The 21,711-nt window shown below is 47.4% G+C and overlaps 1 protein-coding gene across 1 annotated transcript in view; it reads left to right on the plus strand.

The window, feature by feature from the left end:
- Positions 1–21,711, plus strand: part of tenm4 (teneurin transmembrane protein 4) — a 716,895-nt gene that overhangs the window by 440,429 nt on the left and 254,755 nt on the right. Inside the window, exon 14 of the mRNA XM_064985425.1 lies at positions 6,784–6,969. Coding sequence (XP_064841497.1) covers positions 6,784–6,969 — 186 coding nt within the window. The remainder of the gene's footprint in view (positions 1–6,783; positions 6,970–21,711) is intronic.

Raw genomic sequence — 21,711 nt, forward strand, 5'->3', positions numbered from 1 at the left:
TAGCCTCCACATTGACTCTGTACCGGTACCCCCTGTATATAGCCTACACATTGACTCTGTACCGGTACCCCCTGTATATAGCCTCCACATTGACTCTGTACCGGTACCCCTGTATATAGCCTCCACATTGACTCTGTACCGTAGTACCCTGTATATAGTCTCCACATTGACTCTGTACCGTAGTACCCTGTATATAGCCTCCACATTGACTCTGTACCGTAACACCCTGTATATAGCCTCCACATTGACTCTGTCCTGGTACCCCTGTATATAGCCTCCACATTGACTCTGTACTGGTACCCCCTGTATATAGCCTCCACATTGACTCTGTACCGGTACCCCCTGTATATAGCCTCCACATTGACTCTCTACCGGTACCCCTGTATATAGCCTCCACATTGACTCTGTACCGGTACCCCCTGTATATAGCCTCCACATTGACTCTGTACCGGTACCCCCTGTATATAGCCTCCACATTGACTCTGTACCGTAACACCCTGTATATAGCATCCACATTGACTCTGTAACGGTACCCCCTTTATATAGCCTCCACATTGACTCTGTACCGGTACCCCCTGTATATAGCCTCCACATTGACTCTGTACCGTAGTACCCTGTATATAGCCTCCACATTGACTCTGTGCCGGTACCCCCTTTATATAGCCTCCACATTGACTCTGTACCGTAACACCCTGTATATAGCCTCCACATTGACTCTGTACTGGTACCCCCTGTATATAGCCTCCACATTGACTCTGTACCGTAACACCCTGTATATAGCCTCCACATTGACTCTGTACTGGTACCCCCTGTATATAGCCTCCACATTGACTCTGTCCTGGTACCCCCTGTATATAGCCTCCACATTGACTCTGTACTGGTACCCCCTGTATATAGCCTCCACATTGACTCTGTACTGGTACCCCTGTATATAGCCTCCACATTGACTCTGTACCGGTACCTCCTGTATATAGCCTCCACATTGACTCTGTCCTGGTACCCGCTGTATACAGCCTCCACATTGACTCTGTCCTGGTACCCCTGTATATAGCCTCCACATTGACTCTGTACTGGTACCCCCTGTATATAGCCTCCACATTGACTCTGTGCAGTACCCCCTGTATATAGCTCCACATTGACTCTGTACTGGTACCCCTGTATATAGCCTCCACATTGACTCTGTACCGGTACCCCCTGTATATTGCCTCCACATTGACTCTGTACCGGTACCCCCTGTATATAGCCTCCACATTGACTCTGTACTGGTACCCCCTGTATATAGCCTCCACATTGACTCTGTACCGGTACCCCTGTATATTGCCTCCACATTGACTCTGTACCGGTACCCCCTGTATATAGCCTCCATATTGACTCTGTACCGGTACCCCCTGTATATAGCCTCCACATTGTCTCTGTACCGTAACACCCTGTATATAGCCTCCACATTGACTCTGTACCGTAACACCCTGTATATAGCCTCCACATTGACTCTGTGTACCGGAACCCCCTGTATATAGCCTCCACATTAACTCTGTACCAGTACCCCCTGTATATAGTCTCCACATTGACTCAGTACCGTAACACCCTGTATATAGCCTCCACATTGACTCTGTACCGTAACACCCTGTATATAGCCTCCACATTGACTCTGTACCGTAACACCCTGTATATAGCCTCCACATTGACTCTGTACCGGTACCCCCTGTATATAGCCTCTACATTGTCTCTGTACCGGTACCCCCTGTATATAGCCTCTACATTGACTCTGTACCGGTACCCTGTATATAGTCTCCACATTGACTCAGTACCGTAACACCCTGTATATAGTCTCCACATTGACTCTGTACCAGTATCCCCTGTATATAGCCTCCACATTGACTCTGTGCTGGGCCCCCTGTATATAGCCTCCACATTGACTCTGTACCGGTACCTCCTGTATATAGCCTCCACATTGACTCTGTCCTGGTACCCGCTGTATACAGCCTCCACATTTACTCTGTCCTGGTACCCCCTGTATATAGCCTCCACATTGACTCTGTACTGGTACCCCTGTATATAGCCTCCACATTGACTCTGTACCGGTACCCCTGTATATAGGCTCCACATTGACTCTGTACTGGTACCCCTGTATATAGCCTCCACATTGACTCTGTCCTGGTACCCCCTGTATATAGCCTCCACATTGACTCTGTACTGGTACCCCCTGTATATTGCCTCCACATTGACTCTGTACCGGTACCCCCTGTATATAGCCTCCATATTGACTCTGTACCGGTAGCCTCCCCCCTGTATATAGCCTCCACATTGTCTCTGTACCGTAACACCCTGTATATAGCCTCCAAATTGTCTCTGTACCGTAACACCCTGTATATAGCCTCCACATTGACTCTGTACCGTAACACCCTGTATATAGCCTCCACATTGACTCTGTACCGGAACCCCTGTCTATAGCCTCCACATTAACTCTGTACCGGTACCCCTGTATATAGTCTCCACATTGACTCAGTACCGTAACACCCTGTATATAGCCTCCACATTGACTCTGTACCGTAACACCCTGTATATAGCCTCCACATTGACTCTGTACCGTAACACCCTGTATATAGCCTCCACATTGACTCTGTACCAGTACCCCTGTATATAGCCTCTACATTGACTCTGTACCGGTACCCCCTGTATATAGCCTCCACATTGACTCTGTACCGGTACCCCCTGTATATAGTCTCCACATTGACTCAGTACCGTAACACCCTGTATATAGTCTCCACATTGACTCTGTACCAGTATCCCCTGTATATAGCCTCCACATTGACTCTGTACTGGTACCCCCTGTATATAGCCTCCACATTGACTCTGTACCGGTACCCCCTGTGTATAGCCCCGCTATGGTAATTTACTGTTGCTCTTGAATTATTTGCTATTCTTATCTATTACTTTTTTATTGGTATTTTCGGTATTTTCTTAAAACTGCATTTTTGGTTAGGGGCTTGTAGGTAAACATTTCACTGTGAGGTCTACTTCACCTGTTGTATTCAGCATTTCACTGTGAGGTCTACTACACCTGTTGTATTCAGCATTTCACTGTGAGGTCTACTACACCTGTTGTAGTCAGCATTTCACTGTGAGGTCTACTACACCTGTTGTATTCAGCATTTCACTGAGAGGTCTACTACACCTGTTGTATTCAGCATTTCACTGTAAGGTCTACTACACCTGTTGTAGTCAGCATTTCACTGTGAGGTCTACTACACCTGTTGTATTCAGCATTTCACTGTAAGGTCTACTACACCTGTTGTAGTCAGCATTTCACTGTGAGGTCTACTACACCTGTTGTAGTCAGCATTTTTCACTGTAAGGTCTACTACACCTGTTGTATTCAGCATTTCACTGTAAGGTCTACTACACCTGTTGTATTCAGCATTTCACTGTGAGGTCTACTACACTTGTTGTATTTGGTGCATGTGACTAATTCAATTTGATTTGATTTGAACAAGGCTTCTCCAAAAGGAAATTCACCAAATTACATTTTTTAAGTTTTAAATGTTTAAATGTCACCTTTATTTAACCAGGCAGGCTAGTTGAGAACAAGTTCTCATTTGCATATACACTATTGATGGTGTGTGTGTGTGTGTGTGTGTGTGTGTGTGTGTGTGTGTGTGTGTGTGTGTGTGTGTGTGTGTGTGTGTGTGTGTGTGTGTGTGTGTGTATGTGTTTGTGTGTCTGTTAGCCTGCTTTCCCAGAGAGCGTGTGTGTGTGGGTCCTAAACTACACTAACTAGCTGTGAATGAAAACGCTGTACAGAGACGCTCCCTCTAATTGAAAAATCACATGTGAAATGAAGGGCATTTGCATAATTCAACAAAGCCCGTCGCTCTGTAATTATCCAGAGAGAATAGAGATTTGTTCCTTTAAAGGTTTGAAAGCTTCTAATGCCATGTTCTGGCTGGAAAGGACCAACTCACTCAGTCCATTATTAGTAGTACAATCATAGAATAGGCTGCTACACAAACCAGTAATGATCTAATTAACTGACTGACACTGTATTGTACAGAGGGATCATATATATATTGGCAACCTTGGCATAATTCACTTCACTTTTTTCAAAATAAGTTGGAGAAAAAAACAAAAAAACATTTAGTGTTTAAACGTGTATTTGTTTTATTTTGGCACAAGACCAAAAATAAAATAAATTATTTCAAATGCCATTGAGATTTAGAACTTTAAAATAAAAATAAAATAAAAATGGACAAAATGATTCAAAATTCTAATTAATTTGGTTTGAGGCAATTGTTCTCGCAATGATTCTAAGTTTTCAGGTGCCTTAAGGGGGAAAACAAAATAGTGATTCAACCAGTTTTGAACAAGAAAAAGCTTAAAAAGAAAAATGAACATTCTGCTCCATTGTACTCCATTGTAAAGTGCAAGGGGCCAATATATTTGAGCTGTATCTACCTGTGGGTTCAGTTGAATAGATGAAACCGGTTCAGCTGGTTGGGGATAATCAGGCAGTGATAGGATACATGCAGTTTAATAGAAAATTATGGCTGATACAGAGTTAACTGTTTAGGACAAGACAGTACTCCACTAGCCAAATGTAGTGTACTATTTTAGGAAATTGGATGGCATTTTACAGACAGACACAATCCCAGAAACTAAGCAGCATATGATATCTCGTGGCCCCTGAGTCAGCTTGTCTAATACCCTCTCCTCGATACTAGCATGTTCTCTCCTCTCCTCTCCACTCCTCTCCTCGATACTAGCATGTTCTCTCCTCTCCTCTCCTCGATACTAGCATGTTTCTCTCCTCTCCTCTCCTCGATACTAGCATGTGCTCTCTCTCCTCGATACTAGCATGTTCTCTCCTCTCCTCTCCTCGATACTAGCATGTTCTCTCCTCTCCTCGATACTAGCATGTGCTCTCCTCTCCTCGATACTAGCATGTTCTCTCCTCTCCTCACTCCCCCTCTCCTCTCTCCTCGATACTAGCATGTTCTCTCCTCTCCTCGATACTAGCATGTGCTCTCCTCTCCTCGATACTAGCATGTTCTCTCCTCTCCTCTCCTCCCCTCTCCTCTCCTCGATACTAGCATGTTCTCTCCTCTCCTCTCCCTCTCCTCTCTCATTTCCTCTCTCTCCTCCCCTCCCTCTCCTCCTCGATACTAGCATGTTCTCTCCTCTCTCCCTCTCTCTCCTCACTCTCCTCTCTCATTTCCTCTCCTCTCCACTCTCCTCTCTCATTTCCTCTCCTCTCCTCCCCTCTCCTCTCCCTCGATACTAGCATGTTCTCTCCTCTCTCCTCTCTCTCCACTCTCCTCTCTCATTTCCTCTCCTCTCCTCTCCACTCTCCTCTCTCATTTCCTCTCATTTCCTCTCATTTCCTCTCATTTCCTCTCTCTCTCCTCTCCTCTCCTCTCCTCTCCTCTCCTCTCCTCTCCTCTCCCTCTCCTCTCCTCTCCTCTCCTCTCCTCCCCTCTCCTCTCCTCTCCTCTCCTCCTCCTCTCCTCTCCTCCCCTCCCTCCCCTCTCCTCTCTCTATACTAACATGCTCTCTCTCTGTATCCCACACTGTTGAGTCACAGGCCAGGAATAAAACATCTTGTAATATTTCCCAGAGTGACAGAGCAGAGTAAGAGCAGCAGGTGTTCTTCTCTTCATCACATTTAGGAGACTGCATCCTAAATGACACCCTAATCTCTATACTGAGGAGGCAAAACATGAAGAACATGAAGAACACCATGACATCCACTGACCAGGTGAATCCAGGTCAAAGCTCTAATCTCTTATTGATGTCACTTGTTACATCCAATTCAATCAGTGCTACCGGTCAAAGTTTTTGAACACCTTCTCATTCCAAGGTTTTTCTTTATTTTTACTATTTTCTACATTGTAGAATAATAGTGAAGACATCAAAACTATGAAATGACACATGGAATCATGTAGTAACTAAAAAAAAGTGTTAAACAAATCAAAATATCATTTATATTTGATCTTCTTCAAATAGCCACCCTTTGCCTTGATGACAGCTTTGCACACCCTTGGCATTCTCTCAACCAGCTTCACCTATGATGTCTTCCCCCACATATGCAGAGCACTTGTTGGCTGCTTTTCATTCACTCTGCTGTCCGACTCATCTCAATTTGTTGGGGGATTGTGGAGGCCAGGTCATCTGATGCAGCACTCTCCTTCTTGGTCAAATAGCCCTTACCAAGTCTGGGTTTGTTGGGTCCTGTTGAATAACATGATAGTCCCACTAAGCCCAAACCAGATGGGATGGTGTATCAGAATGCTGTGGGAGTCATGTTGGGGCGGCAAGGTAGCCTAGTGGTTAGAGCGTTGGACTCCGTAACCGCAAGGTTGCAAGTTCAAACCCCCGAGCTGACAAGGTACAAATCTGTCGTTCTGCCCCTGAACAGGCAGTTAACCCACTGTTCCTAGGCCGTCATTGAAAATAAGAATTTGTTCTTAACTGACTTGCCAGTTAAATAAAGGTAAAAAAAAAATATATATATTTTTTTTAAGTGTGCCTTGAATTCTAAATTAATCACAGACAGTGTCACCAGTGAAAGCACCATCACACCATAACACCTCCTCCTCCATGCTTCACGGTGGGAACCACACATGCTGAGATCATCCGTTCACCCACACCTTGTCTCACAAAGACCCAAAATCTCAATCTGGACTCATCAGACCAAAGGACATATCCTCTCTCTATTCTCTCTGTCTCCCTTCTCCCTCCCTCTATTCTCTCTGTCTCCCTTCCCCTCCCTCTCCCCGGCTCCCACAGAGATTTGTGCAGCGGACTGTGGTGGACATGGCATCTGCATGTCGGGCACCTGTCGCTGTGACGACGGCTGGACGGGCGCCGGGTGTGACCAGCGGGCGTGTCACCCACGCTGCAGCGAGCACGGCACCTGCAAGGATGGGAAGTGTGAATGCAGCCCGGGGTGGAACGGAGAGCACTGCACTATGGGTAGGACAGAGAGACACAGCGGGAGGGTCGGGGTGTGTGTGTGTGGGGGGGGGGTAGTGTTTGTGTCTCTATGTGTGTGTCGTGTGATTGTTTGATGTGGGGGTTGACTGAGTTGGGGAGTAAAAGGGGGAAGCATGCTTCATTGGATTTGTGCAACTCTGCGTATCATGACCAGGTTTACTCAATGATCTAACTCGTCTCCATGCATTTTAAATGTGGGAATGTGTCAGTGTGTCCTTTTGTTAACGTGTCTTTCCATGCCTGATTTCAAATACAAACATTTGCTTTGTTGCAACCGCTTGAAAGATACTATTTTGGGCCGTGGGGTGAATATGGGGTTAAGAATGTTTTTACATTTTTGACATGATATTTCACTGGGAACATTTTAGATGACAATAGTAATGTTTTAAAAGATGTATGGAGGGAGAGAGAGAGTTGGAAAAGGGATGATAGTGGAGGGGGGAGGGAGAGAGAGAGTTGGAGGGGAGAGTGGAGGGGGAGGGGGGGGGGAGAGAGAGAGTTGGAGGGGGGGTAGGGAGGGAGGGAGGAGAGGGGGAGAGAGAGAGTTGGAGGGGATGTAGGGAGGGGGGTTGGAGGGGGGGGGGGGAGGGGGGGAGAGAGAGAGTTGGAGGGGAGGGAGGGAGGGGAGAGAGAGAGCGAGTTGGGGGGGGTAGGGAGGAGGGGAGGGGGGAGAGAGTTGGAGGGGAGGTAGGGAGGGAGAGAGAGAGTTGGAGGGGGAGGTAGGGGAGGAGGGTTGGAGGGGGGGAGGGGGAGGTAGGGAGGGAGAGGGAGGGAGGGGGGAGAGGGGGGGAGGGAGGGAGGGGGAGAGGTAGGAGGGAGAGAGAGGGAGAGGTAGGAGAGAGTTGGAGGGGAGGTAGGGCGGTTGGGGGAGAGGGCGGTAGGGAGGGAGGGAGTGAGGGAGGGAGGGAGGGAGGGAGGGAGGGAAGGAGAGAGTCGGAGGGGAAGGTAGGGAGGGGGAGAACAAGTTGGATGGGGAGGTAGGGAAGGAGAGAGTCAGTGGGGGAGGTAGGGAGGGAGAGAGTCGGAGGGGGAGGTAGGGAGGGAGGGAGGTGGATGTAGGGAGGGAGAGGGAGGTAGAGAAGGAGAGAGTCGGAGGGGGAGGTAGAGAGGGAGGGGGAGGTAGGGAGGTGGAGGTAGGGAGGGAGGGGGAGGTAGAGAAGGAGAGAGTCGGAGGGGGAGGTAGGGAGGGAGGGGGAGGTAGGGAGGTGGAGGTAGGTAGGGAGGGAGAGGTAGAGAAGGAGAGAGTCGGAGGGGGAGGTAGGGAGGGAGGGGGAGGTAGGGGGAGGTAGGGAGGGAGAGAGAGAGAGGTAGGGAGGGAGAGAGAGACGTAGGGAGAGGTAGGTAGGGCGGTTGGGGGGAGAGGGAGTAGGGAGGGAGGAGGTGAGGGAGGGAGGGAGGGAGGGAGGGAGGGAGGGAGGGAGGGAGGGAGGGAGGGAGGGAGGGAGGGAGGGAGGGAGGGAGGGAGAGGGAGCCTGATGCTCTGTCCACAGATGAATACCATTTCTGTCTTGTATCAGAACTGTCTGTGTGGTTTGTGTTGGCAGTCAGCCTATCAGCATGCTAGGATAGAGGGAGGAGGGTTTTAGTGTTGGCAGCCAGCCTATCAGCATGCTAGGATAGAGGGAGGAGGGTTTTAGTGTTGGCAGCCAGCCTATCAGCATGCTAGGATAGAGGGAGGAGGGTTTTAGTGTTGGCAGTCAGCCTATCAGCATGCTAGGATAGAGGGAGGAGGGTTTTAGTGTTGGCAGTCAGCCTATCAGCATGCTAGGATAGAGGGAGGAGGGTTTTAGTGTTGGCAGTCAGCCTATCAGCATGCTAGGATAGAGGGAGCGACAGCAGGATGTGACTCCAGCTCTGAATTCAGCAGATAATGTGTTTTACCCAGAGACAAGAACAGGAAACAAATCCCCAGGATGGTTGTCACCATTCACATCAATGATCCCTAACGGGTGGACTGGCGGCCATATTTGGTGGGATTGTATTGTTATGGTTTAATTTCATTTTACACACGTGGATTTTATCTTCTGCTCTTTGAGTTACTGGTGGCTGCCAGACTGACTAATGTCCCTCGTCACACAATCACAGACTTGTAAAGTTATAGACTGGCTAATGTCCCTCGCCACACAATCACAGACTTGTAAAGTTATAGACTGGCTAATGTCCCTCGCCACACAATCACAGACTTGTAAAGTTATAGACTGGCTAATGTCCCTCGCCACACAATCACAGACTTGTAAAGTTATAGACTGGCTAATGTCCCTCGCCACACAATCACAGACTTGTAAAGTTATAGACTGGCTAATGTCCCTCGCCACACAATCACAGACTTGTAAAGTTATAGACTGGCTAATGTCCTCGCCACACAATCACAGACTTGTAAAGTTATAGACTGACTAATGTCCTCGCCACACAATCACAGACTTGTAAAGTTATAGACTGACTAATGTCCCTCGCCACACAATCACAGACTTGTAAAGTTATAGACTGGCTAATGTCCCTCGCCACACAATCACAGACTTGTAAAGTTATAGACTGGCTAATGTCCCTCGCCACACAATCACAGACTTGTAAAGTTATAGACTGACTAATGTCCCTCGCCACACAATCACAGACTTGTAAAGTTATAGACTGGCTAATGTCCCTCGCCACACAATCACAGACTTGTAAAGTTATAGACTGGCTAATGTCCCGCCACACAATCCCAGACTTGTAAAGTTATAGACTGACTAATGTCCTCGCCACACAATCACAGACTTGTAAAGTTATAGACTGACTAATGTCCCTCGCCACACAATCACAGACTTGTAAAGTTATAGACTGACTAATGTCCCTCGCCACACAATCACAGACTTGTAAAGTTATAGACTGACTAATGTCCTCGCCACACAATCACAGACTTGTAAAGTTATAGACTGACTAATGTCCCTCGCCACACAATCACAGACTTGTAAAGTTATAGACTGACTAATGTCCCTCGCCACACAATCACAGACTTGTAAAGTTATAGACTGACTAATGTCCCTCGCCACACAATCACAGACTTGTAAAGTTATAGACTGACTAATGTCCTCGCCACACAATCACAGACTTGTAAAGTTATAGACTGACTAATGTCCTCGCCACACAATCACAGACTTGTAAAGTTATAGACTGACTAATGTCCCTCGCCACACAATCACAGACTTGTAAAGTTATAGACTGACTAATGTCCCTCGCCACACAATCCCAGACTTGTAAAGTTATAGACTGACTAATGTCCCTCGCCACACAATCACAGACTTGTAAAGTTATAGACTGGCTAATGTCCCTCGCCACACAATCACAGACTTGTAAAGTTATAGACTGACTAATGTCCCTCGCCACACAATCACAGACTTGTAAAGTTATAGACTGGCTAATGTCCCTCGCCATACAATCACAGACTTGTAAAGTTATAGACTGGCTAATGTCCCTCGCCATACAATCACAGACTTGTAAAGTTATAGACTGGCTAATGTCCCTCGCCACACAATCACAGACTTGTAAAGTTATAGACTGACTAATGTCCCTCGCCACACAATCACAGACTTGTAAAGTTATAGACTGGCAGTGGAATGATGTGCAGCACTCCCCACTGTGCACAGACATCAATTCAACGTCTATTCAACGTTGGTTCAACCACTGTGTCCCCAGTGGGTAGTTTAGGACAGATTGATTGTTTGTCATGATTTAATTAAATGATAACTGGACCTTTTGATTGGAGAAAAGCACAAAACTGATAAGATGAAAATTGATAATGTTTAACTGCATATTCTTACAACACTATGTTTTACCTGAGGTTTAACCAGCAGTTGGTTTGTTTTCGTTTCTCATGTCATGTGAGGTCATCTCTGGGGTTTCGTATCCTTCCTAAGAACAGTCCCCAGAATCAGAGAACTATATATATATATATATATATATATATATATATATATATATATATATATATACAGTGCCTTGCGAAAGTACTCAGACCCCTTGAACTTTGCGACCTTTTGCCACATTTCAGGCTTCAAACATAAAGATATAAAACTATATATTTTGTGAAGAATCAACAACAACTGGGACACAATCATGAAGTGGAACGACATTAATTGGATATTTCAAACTTTTTTAACAAATCAAAAACTGAAAAATTGGGCGTGCAAAATTATTCAGCCCCTTTACTTTCAGTGCAGCAAACTCTCTCCAGAAGTTCAGTGAGGATCTCTGAATGATCCAATGTTGACCTAAATGACTAATGATGATAAATACAATCCACCTGTGTGTAATCAAGTCTCCGTATAAATGCACCTGCACTGTGATAGTCTCAGAGGTCCGTTAAAAGCGCAGAGAGCATCATGAAGAACAAGGAACACACCAGGCAGGTCCGAGATACTGTTGTGAAGAAGTTTAAAGCCGGATTTGGATACAAAAAGATTTCCCAAGCTTTAAACATCCCAAGGAGCACTGTGCAAGCGATAATATTGAAATGGAAGGAGTATCAGACCACTGCAAATCTACCAAGACCTGGCTGTCCCTCTAAACTTTCAGCTCATACAAGGAGAAGACTGATCAGAGATGCAGCCAAGAGGCCCATGATCACTCTGGATGAACTGCAGAGATCTACAGCTGAGGTGGGAGACTCTGTCCATAGGACAACAATCAGTCGTATATTGCACAAATCTGGCCTTTATGGAAGAGTGGCAAGAAGAAAGCCATTTCTTAAAGATATCCATAAAAAGTGTCGTTTAAAGTTTGCCACAAGCCACCTGGGAGACACACCAAACATGTGGAAGAAGGTGCTCAAGGTCAGATGAAACCAAAATTGAACTTTTTGGCAACAGTGCAAAACATTATGTTTGGTGTAAAAGCAACACAGCTCATCACCTTGAACACACCATCCCCACTGTCAAACATGGTGGTGGCAGCATCATGGTTTGGGCCTGCTTTTCTTCAGCAGGGACAGGGAAGATGGTTAAAATTGATGGGAAGATGGATGGAGCCAAATATAGGACCATTCTGGAAGAAAACCTGATGGAGTCTGCAAAAGACCTGAGACTGGGACGGAGATTTGTCTTCCAACAAGACAATGATCCAAAACATAAAGCAAAATCTACAATGGAATGGTTCAAAAATAAACATATCCAGGTGTTAGAATGGCCAAGTCAAAGTCCAGACCTGAATCCAATCGAGAATCTGTGGAAAGAACTGAAAACTGCTGTTCACAAATGCTCTCCATCCAACCTCACTGAGCTCGAGCTGTTTTGCAAGGAGGAATGGGAAAAAATTTCAGTCTCTCGATGTGCAAAACTGATAGAGACATACCCCAAGCGACTTACAGCTGTAATCGCAGCAAAAGGTGGCGCTACAAAGTATTAACTTAAGGGGGCTGAATAATTTTGCACGCCCAATTTTTCAGTTTTTGATTTGTTAAAACAGTTTGAAATATCCAATTAATGTCGTTCCACTTCATGATTGTGTCCCACTTGTTGTTGATTCTTCACAAAAAAATACAGTTTTATATCTTTATGTTTAAAGCCTGAAATGTGGCAAAAGGTCGCAAAGTTCAAGGGGGCCGAATACTTTTGCAAGGCACTGTATATATATATATATATAGCTTGTTTTTCATCCTGACTGCCTGTCTCATCTTTTCTGTCTTTGTTACCTCAGATCCACATGTTTCTCTCTCTTCCCCTCTCTCCCTCTCTCTCCCTCTCTCTTCCCCTCTCTCCCTCTCTCTTCCCCTCTCTCCCCCTCTCTTCCCCTCTCTCCCCCTCTCTTCCCCTCTCTCCATCTCTCTTCCCCTCTCTCTCCCTCTCTCTTCCCCTCTCTCTTCCCCTCTCTTCCCCTCTCTCCCCCTCTCTTCCCCTCTCTCCCTCTCTCTTCCCCTCTCAATTCAATTCAATTCAATGGGCTTTATTGGCATGGGTAACATGTGTTAACATTGCCAAAGCAAGTAAGGTAGATAATATATAAAGTGAAATAAACAATAAAAATTAACAGTAGACATCACACATACAGAAGTTTCCTCTCTCCCTCTCTCTCCCTCTCTCTCCCTCTCTCTCCCTTTCTCTCCCTCTCTCTCCCTCTCTCTTCCTCTCTCTCCATCTCTCTCCCTCTCTATCCCTCTCTCTTCCCCTCTCTCCCTCTCTCTCCCTCTATTTCTCTCTCTCTTCCTCTCTCTCTTCCACTCTCTTCCTCTCTTCCTCTCCCTCTTCCCCTCTCTCTCCCTCTCTCTTCCTCTCTCTCTTCCTCTTTCTTCCACTCTCTTCCTCTCTCTTCCTCTCTCTCTTCCCCTCTCTCCCTCTCTCTCTTCCCCTCTCTCTATCCCTCTCTCTTCCTCTCTCTTCATCTCTCTCTTCCCCTCTCTCTCTTCCTCTCTCTTCCCCTCTCTCTCCCTCTCTCTCTTCCTCTCTCTCTTCCACTCTCTTCCTCTCTTCCTCTCTCTTCCTCTATCTCTTCCCCTCTCTCTTCCTCTCTTCCTCTCTCACTTCCCCTCTCTCTCCCTCTCTCTTCCTCTCTCTCTTCCTCTCTCTCTTCCTCTCTCTCCCTCTCTCTATTTCTCTCTCCCTCTCTCTTCCTCTCTTTTCCTCTCTCTCTCCCTCTCTCTCTTCCCCTCTCTCTCTCCCTCTCTCTTCACCTCTCTCTTCCCCTCTCTTCCTCTCTTCCTCTCTCTTCCCTCTCTCTCTTCCTCTCTCTTCCCCTCTCTCTCCCTCTCTCTCTTCCCCTCTCTCTCTTCCCCTCTCTCTCTTCCCCTCTCTCTTCCTCTCTCTCCCTCTCTCTGTCCCCATCTTTTTCTTCTCTTGTGTTTTATTTTCCCTAATGAAGGCCCCTGGCTCCCATCCTACAGCAGTAGTACAGACAGACGGACGGGGTGTCACAAGTTGTTCTTTGTTATCATCCCTTTTTCCAACTAACACAGTCTAGTTGTAGAATTCCCCCAGAACCACCTAGGCTCATAACAGGAAGATAATTAACACTCCCCCCCCCTTTCTCCTTTCCCACAATGAGAAATATTTTGCAAACTCCCACACAAAGATGTTGAGTGAACAGTCAAAAAGGGACACAAGTAAAAAAGTATTAATTGTTGGTGAAAAAGCTCCAGCCTTCTCTCGTCTATCTGAGTGGGGAGTAGGAGGATGGTTTTTCTCTAGACAGGCTAGCTCTAGACAGGCTAGCTCTAGACAGGCTAGCTATGGACGGGCTAGCTCTAGACAGGCTAGCTCTAGACAGGTTAGCTCTGGACAGGCTAGCTCTAGACAGGCTAACTCTAGACAGGCTAGCTCTTCCTTCTCTAAGGCTATATTGAGATCCATCCACACTTCCTCCACTAAGGCATGACATGGTACCCTCCCCACTGGGCACACACTGGTTGAATCAATGTTGTTTCCACGTCATTTCACCTGAATACGCTGAACCATTTTTGAATATACGTTGAACTGACGTCTGTGCTCAATGAGTGTTCACTATATAGTGCACTACTTTTATAGGCTTTGGTCTAAAGTAATGCACTATTTTGGAAATGGGGGTGCCATTTGGGACACAGAGAGATACATACAAAGCTCTCCCCTCATCAATTTATTCACAATTTTTTGCTAATTTATTAAAAATAAAACCTGAAATATCACATTTACATTAGTATTCAGACCCTTTGTTCAGTACTTTGTTGAAGTACTTTGGCAGTGATTACAGACTCGAGTCTTCTTGAGTATGATGCTTACAAGCTTGGCACACCTGTATTTGGGGAGTTTGTCCCATTCTTCTCTGCAGATCCTCTCAAGCTCTGTCAGGTTGGATGGGGAGCGTCGCTGCACAGCTATATTCAGGTCTCTCCAGAGATGTTCAATCCGGGCTCTGGCTGGGCCACTCAAGGACATTCAGAGACTTGTCCCGAAGCAACTCCTGTGTTATCTTGTCTGTGTGCTTAGGGTCGTTGTCCTGTTGGAAGGTAAACCTTTGCCCCAGTCTAAGGTCCTGACTGTTCTGGAGTAGGTTTTCATCAAGGATCTCTCTGTGCTTTGCTCTGTTCATCTTTCCCTCGATCCTGACTAGTCTCCCAGTCCCTGCCACTGAAAAACATCCCCACAGCATGATGCTGCCACCACCATGCTTCAATGTGGGGATGGTGCCAGGTTTTCTCCAGACGTGATGCTTGGCATTCAGGCCAAAGAGTTCAATCTTGGTTGTACATCTGGTATCTTGGTATGTACATATAAATATATGGATGAGCGATGGCCGAATGGCATAGGCAGGATGCAGTAGATGTTATAGAGTACAGTATGAGTAGTGTAGGATATGTAAACATTATTAAAGTGGCATTATTTAAAGTGACTTGTGATACCTAAATTAAATCAATTTATTAAAGCGGCCAGTGATTTGAGTCTGTATGTTGGCAGCAGCCTCTCTATGTTAGTGGTGGCTGTTTAATGGCCTTGAGATAGAAGCTGTTTTTCAGTCTCTCGGTCCCAGCTTTGATGCACCTGTACTGACCTCGCTTTCTGGATGATAGTGGTGTGAACAGACATTGGCTCGGGTGATTGTTGTCCTTGATGATCTTTATGGCCTTCCTGTAACACTGGGTGGTGTAGGTGTCATGTAGGGCAGGTAGTTTGCCCCCGGTGATACGTTGTGCAGACCTCACTACCCTCTGGAGAGCCTTGCGGTTGTGGGCGGAGCAGTTGCCATACCAGGCGGTGATACAGCCCAACAGGATGCTCTCGATTGTGCATCTGTAAAAGTTTGTGAGGGATTTAAGTGACAAGCCAAATGTATTCAGCCTCCTGAGGTTGAAGAGGCCATGTTGTGCCTTCTTCACCAAACTGTCTGTGTGGGTGGACCATTTCAGCTTGTCCGTGATGTGTATGCCGAGGAACTTAAAACTTTCCACCCTCTCCACTGTTCCATCGATGTGGATAGGGGGTGTTCCCTCTGCTGTTTCCTGAAGTCCACAATCATCTCCTTAGTTTTGTTGACATTGAGTGCGAGGTTATTTTCCTGACACCACACTCTGAGGGCCCTCACCTCCTCCCTGTAGGTCGTCTCGTCGTTGTTGGTAATCAAGCCTACCACTGTAGTGTCGTCTGCAAACATGATGATTGAGTTGGAGGCGTGCGTGGCCGCGCAGTCATGGGTGAACAGGGAGTACAGGAGAGGGCTCAGAACGCACCCTTGTGGGGCCCCAGTGTTGAGGATCAGCGAAGAGAGGTCCTTGGTAGCATGCTACCGCAGTCCTTGGTAGCATGCCGTCTGGGCCAACAGCCTTGCGAGTTTAAATGTCTTACTCACTTTGTCCACGGAGAAGGATAGGGGGGGCCGCAGTCCTTGGTAGCGTTGGTGGTGCTGTATTATCCTTCTTGTCTGGATGCAAGACGTCAATTTTTTTTGTCGTCCGTGATTTCCTGTAGACCTGTAGACCTTCCTGTAGACCTGCGACATACGTCTCTTGTCTGAGCCTCAGGATTCCAGTTTACATAGAGTCCAGTGAAGTTCCTTGAGGACCGTCGAGGAGGGATATACATGGCTATGACTATAATCTAAGAGAATTCTCTTGGGAGATAATACGGTCGGCATTTGATTGTAAGGAATTCTAGGTCAGGTAAGTACTTGAGTTATGATTACACCATGAGTCGTTAATCATGAACCATACATCCCCGCCCTTCTTCTTACTTAGATGTTTGTTTACATTGGAGCGACGCGTGAAGAAACCCAGTGGCTGTGCCGACTCTAACAACATATCCCGAGTGAGCCATGTTTCCGTGAAACAGAGAATGTTACAATCTCTGATGTCACTCTGGAAGGCAACGTGTGCCCTAATTTTGTCCACCTTGTTGTCTAGAGACTGGACATTGGAGAGTAATATGCTCGAAAGCAGTGAGTCTTTTAAGTCTGATCAGAATGCCTCTCCTGTAGTGACTACGTTGTTTTGGGCCTCTGGGATTAGATCCAATATCCAGGGTGGAGGCCCTTCTCCCGACTGCTCAGTTTGTCCGGGCGGCCAGCCATTTTTTTATTATTAAAGTGGCATTAAGGCCTGATTGGTGGAGTGCTGCAGAGATGGTTGTACTTCTGGAAGGTTCTCCCATCTCCATTTAGGAACTCTGGAGCTCTGTCAGAGTGACCATCAGGTTCTTGGTCACCTCCCTGACCAAGGCCATTTTAAAAGAAGAGTCTTGGTGGTTCCAAACTTCTTCCATTTAAGAATGATGGAGGCCGATGTGTTCTTGGGGACCTTCAATGCTGCAGAAATGTTTTGCTACCCTTCCCCAGATCTGTGCCTCGACACAATCCTGTCTCGGAGCTCTACGGACAATTCCTTCAACCTCATGGCTTGGTTTCTGCTCTGACATGCACTGTCAACTGTGGGACCTTATATAGACAGGTGTGTGCCTTTCCAAATCATGTCCAATCAATTGATTTTCCCACAGATGAACTTCAAGGATGATCAATGGAAAAAGGATGCACCAGAGAGACCTTTCCAGTCTCATAGCAAAGGGTCTGAATACTGATGTCACAATCTTGTTTTTTATTTTATTTTAATTAGAAATGTGCCTTATTATCGGCTATTGTGTGTAGATTGATGAGGAAATGTTTTTGTAAAATCCATTTTAGAATCAGGCTGTAACGTAACAAAATGTGGACAAAGTCAAGGGGTCTGAGTAGTTTCTGGATGTAAATACACTGTATATTTAGCTGCTGTCTTCAGTTCGTCATTGGGAACCGATTGAAATTTTATTTTCACATCTCTTTGTCTCGCTCTTCTTATTCTCCCTCCCTCCCTCCCTCCCTCCCTCCCTCCCTCCCTCCCTCCCTCCCTCCCTCCCTCCCTCCCTCCCTCCCTCCCTCCCTCCCTCCCTCCCTCCCTCTCTCTCTATACCTTTATCTCTCTCTCTATACCTCTTCCTCCCTCTCTCTCTATACCTCTCTCTCTATACCTCTCCATTCCTCTCTCTCTATACCTCTCCATTCCTCTCTCTATGCCTCTCTCTCTATATATACCTCTCTCTCTCTCTCTCTCTCTCTCTCTCTCGCTATACCTCTCGCTCTCTCTCTCTCTCTCTCTCTCTCTCTCTCTCTCTCTCTCTCTCTCTATACCTCCCCCTCCCTCTCCCTCTCCCTCTCTCTCTACCTCTCCATTCATCTGCCTCTCTCTCTCTACCTCTCTCTACCTCTCCATTCATCTGCCCCTCTCTCTCTACCTCTCTCTACACCTCTCCATTCATCTGCCTCTCTCTCTCTATACCTCTCCCTCCCTCTCCCTCTCCCTCTCTCTCTACCTCTCCATTAATTTGCCTCTCTCTCTCTACCTCTCCATTCATCTGCCTCTCTCTCTCTACCTCTCTCTACACCTCTCCATTCATCTGCCTCTCTCTCTCTACCTCTCTCTACCTCTCCATTCATCTGCCCCTCTCTCTCTCTCTCTCTCTCTCTCTCTCTCTCTCTCTCTATACCTCCCCCTCCCTCTCCCTCTCCCTCTCTCTCTATACCTCTCCCTCCCTCTCCCTCTCCCTCTCTCTCTACCTCTCCATTAATTTGCCTCTCTCTCTCTACCTCTCCATTCATCTGCCCCTCTCCCTCTCACTCTCTCTCTACCTCTCCATTCATCTGACTCTCTCTCTCTACCTCTCTCTACCTCTCCATTCATCTGCCCCTCTCTCTCTACCTCTCTCTACCTCTCCATTCATCTGCCTCTCTCTCTCTACCTCTCCATTCATCTGCCCCTCTCTCTCTACCTCTCCATTCATCTGCCCCTCTCTCTCTACCTCTCTCTACCTCTCCATTCATCTGCCTCTCTCTCTCTACCTCTCCATTCATCTGCCCCTCTCTCTCTCTCTCTCTCTCTCTCTCTCTCTCTATACCTCCCCCTCCCTCTCCCTCTCCCTCTCTCTATACCTCTCCCCTCTCCCTCTCCCTCTCCCTCTCTCTCTACCTCTCCATTCATCTGCCTCTCTCTCTCTACCTCTCTCTACCTCTCCATTCATCTGCCCCTCTCTCTCTACCTCTCTCTACACCTCTCCATTCCTCTGCCTGTGTCTTGCCTTGGCTTGTGTGTGTGATGCTGCTTGTAATGTATGTGGTGTGTTTGTGTCACCATACTGCTGTGTTTCTGTTCTGCTGTTTTGTAGTAAAGCAACACCTAGTCTCACTGTGTCTTTCATGTAAGCTGCTGCTGTTCAACCTCTCCCTTATATGTGTGTCTCTTATCTCCCCAAGCTCACTATCTGGAGAAGGTAGTGAAAGGTACGGCACACCTCCTTCCTTCCTCTCAACTACACTACCCATCATTCACCAGTGGCCATACTACTTCCTCCTCCCCCACGTCCATATATGGTGTTGCCTGCTCCTCAAGCCCCTTCAAATCACCAATCACAGGCTGTGTCTGTATATTCCATATGTAGTGCATTATTTTGACAAGAGCCCTCACTGTCCTGGTCAGCAGTAGTGCACTACATAGGCATCAAGGGACCATTCAGGGTGTGACAAAAATGTCCCACTTTCACCTGTACTCTCATCTTCACCATTATTGTCACACCTGGTCACCTGACTAACAGTCTCCACTTAGAATGTTCTCTCTGTCTCACCTGGTCACCTGACGAACAGTCTCCACTTAGAATGTTATCCCTGTCTCACCTGGTCACCTGACGAACAGTCTCCACTTAGAATGTTATATCTGTCTCACCTGGTCACCTGACTAACAGTCTCCACTTAGAATGTTATATCTGTCTCACCTGGTCATCTGACTAACAGTCTCCACTTAGAATGTTATATCTGTCTCACCTGGTCACCTGACTAACAGTCTCCACTTAGAATGTTCTCTCTGTCTCACCTGGTCACCTGACTAACAGTCTCCACTTAGAATGGTCTCTCTGTCTCACCTGGTCACCTGACTAACAGTCTCCACTTAGAATGTTATATCTGTCTCACCTGGTCACCTGACTAACAGTCTCCACTTAGAATGTTCTCTGTAACCTGAAGGAGATGGGGAGGAGGGGAGGGGAGGAGGGGAGCAGAGGGGGAGGGAGGGTTCTCTGTCACCTGAAGGAGATGGGGAGGAGGGGAGCAGAGGGGGAGGGAGGGTTCTCTGTAACCTGAAGGAGATGGAGAGGAGGGGAGGGGATGAGGGGAGCAGAGGGGGAGGGAGGGTTCTCTGTAACCTGAAGGAGATGGGGAGGAGGGGAGGGGAGGGGAGCAGAGGGGGAGGGAGGGTTCTCTGTAACCTGAAGGAGATGGGGAGGAGGGGAGGGGAGGAGGGGAGCAGAGGGGGAGGGAGGGGTTCTCTGTAACCTGAAGGAGATGGAGAGGAGGGGAGGGGATGAGGGGAGCAGAGGGGGAGGGAGGGTTCTCTGTAACCTGAAGGAGATGGGGAGGAGGGGAGGGGAGGAGGGGAGCAGAGGGGGAGGGAGGGTTCTCTGTAACCTGAAGGAGATGGGGAGGAGGGGAGCAGAGGGGGAGGGAGGGTTCTCTGTAACCTGAAGGAGATGGGGAGGAGGGGAGGGGAGGAGGGGAGCAGAGGGGGAGGGAGGGTTCTCTGTAACCTGAAGGAGATGGAGAGGAGGGGAGGGGATGAGGGGAGCAGAGGGGGAGGGAGGGTTCTCTGTCACCTGGAGTAGATGGGGAGGAGGGGAGGGGAGGACGGTGGGAAGATGTAGGGGATATGGGGTTCTCTGTCACCTGGTCTACCCAGTATGGATGATATGCTGTTGTGAGGAGGATCTGGCATGTTATTTTATTTTGTACATTCTTTTTATTTAACCTTTATTTAACTCAACAAGTCAGTTAAGAACAAATTCTTATTTACAATGATGGCCTTCCGCTGCCAAACCTGGACGACACCGGGCCAACCGTATGAGATTCCCAATGTGCTTGTCCGGGTGTGATACAGTCTGGATAGCTGCTGGGGCCAAAGCCACTCTACAGCCTTGCTAATTAAACGGCTTGATGCTCTGGCTGGTGCAGCACGGGCAGGGGGTGGAGGCTGAATGCCATATCTACCTCTCTCTCTCTCTCTCTCTCTCCCTATCTCTCTCTGTCTCTCTCTCTCTCTCTCCCTCTCTCTCTCTATCTCTGTCTCTCCTCTCTCTCTCTCCTTCTCTCTCTATGTCACTCTCTCTCTCCTTCTGTCTCTCTCTCTCTCTCCCTCTCTCTCTATCTCTGTCTCTCCTCTCTCTCTCTCCTTCTCTCTCTATGTCACTCTCTCTCTCCTTCTCTCTCTCTCTCTCTCTCCCTATCTCTCTCTCTCTCTCCATATATCTCTCTCTACCACTCTCTCTATCTCTCTCTGTCTCTGTCTCTGTCTCTGTCTTCGTCTCTGTCTCTCTCTCTCTCTCTCTCTCTCTCTCTCTTTCCTTATCTCTCTCCTTCTCTCTATCTCTCTCCCTCTCTCTCTATCTCTCCATCTCTCTCTCTCTCTCTCCCCTTCCGACTATCACTCCAAACGTGAGGCAGAGGAAGGGAGGGAGGGTGAGAGAGATATAAGGAGAGAGGGGGAGAGAGCATTCACAGAACTCCTTTATCAGCCTCTCTAGTTGCCAGGTGGTCCAGAACTCCTGTACCAGCCTCTCTAGTTGCCAGGTGGTCCAGAACTCCTGTACCAGCCTCTCTAGTTGCCAGGTAGTCCAAAACTCCTGTACCAGCCTCTCTAGTTGCCAGGTGGTCCAGAACTCCTGTACCAGCCTCTCTAGTTGCCAGGTGAGAGAGAGAGAGAGAGAGAGAGAGAGAGATGGG

Source organism: Oncorhynchus masou, chromosome 13 (assembly GCF_036934945.1).
Source record: "Oncorhynchus masou masou isolate Uvic2021 chromosome 13, UVic_Omas_1.1, whole genome shotgun sequence".
NCBI classification, from domain to species: Eukaryota; Metazoa; Chordata; class Actinopteri; order Salmoniformes; family Salmonidae; genus Oncorhynchus; species Oncorhynchus masou.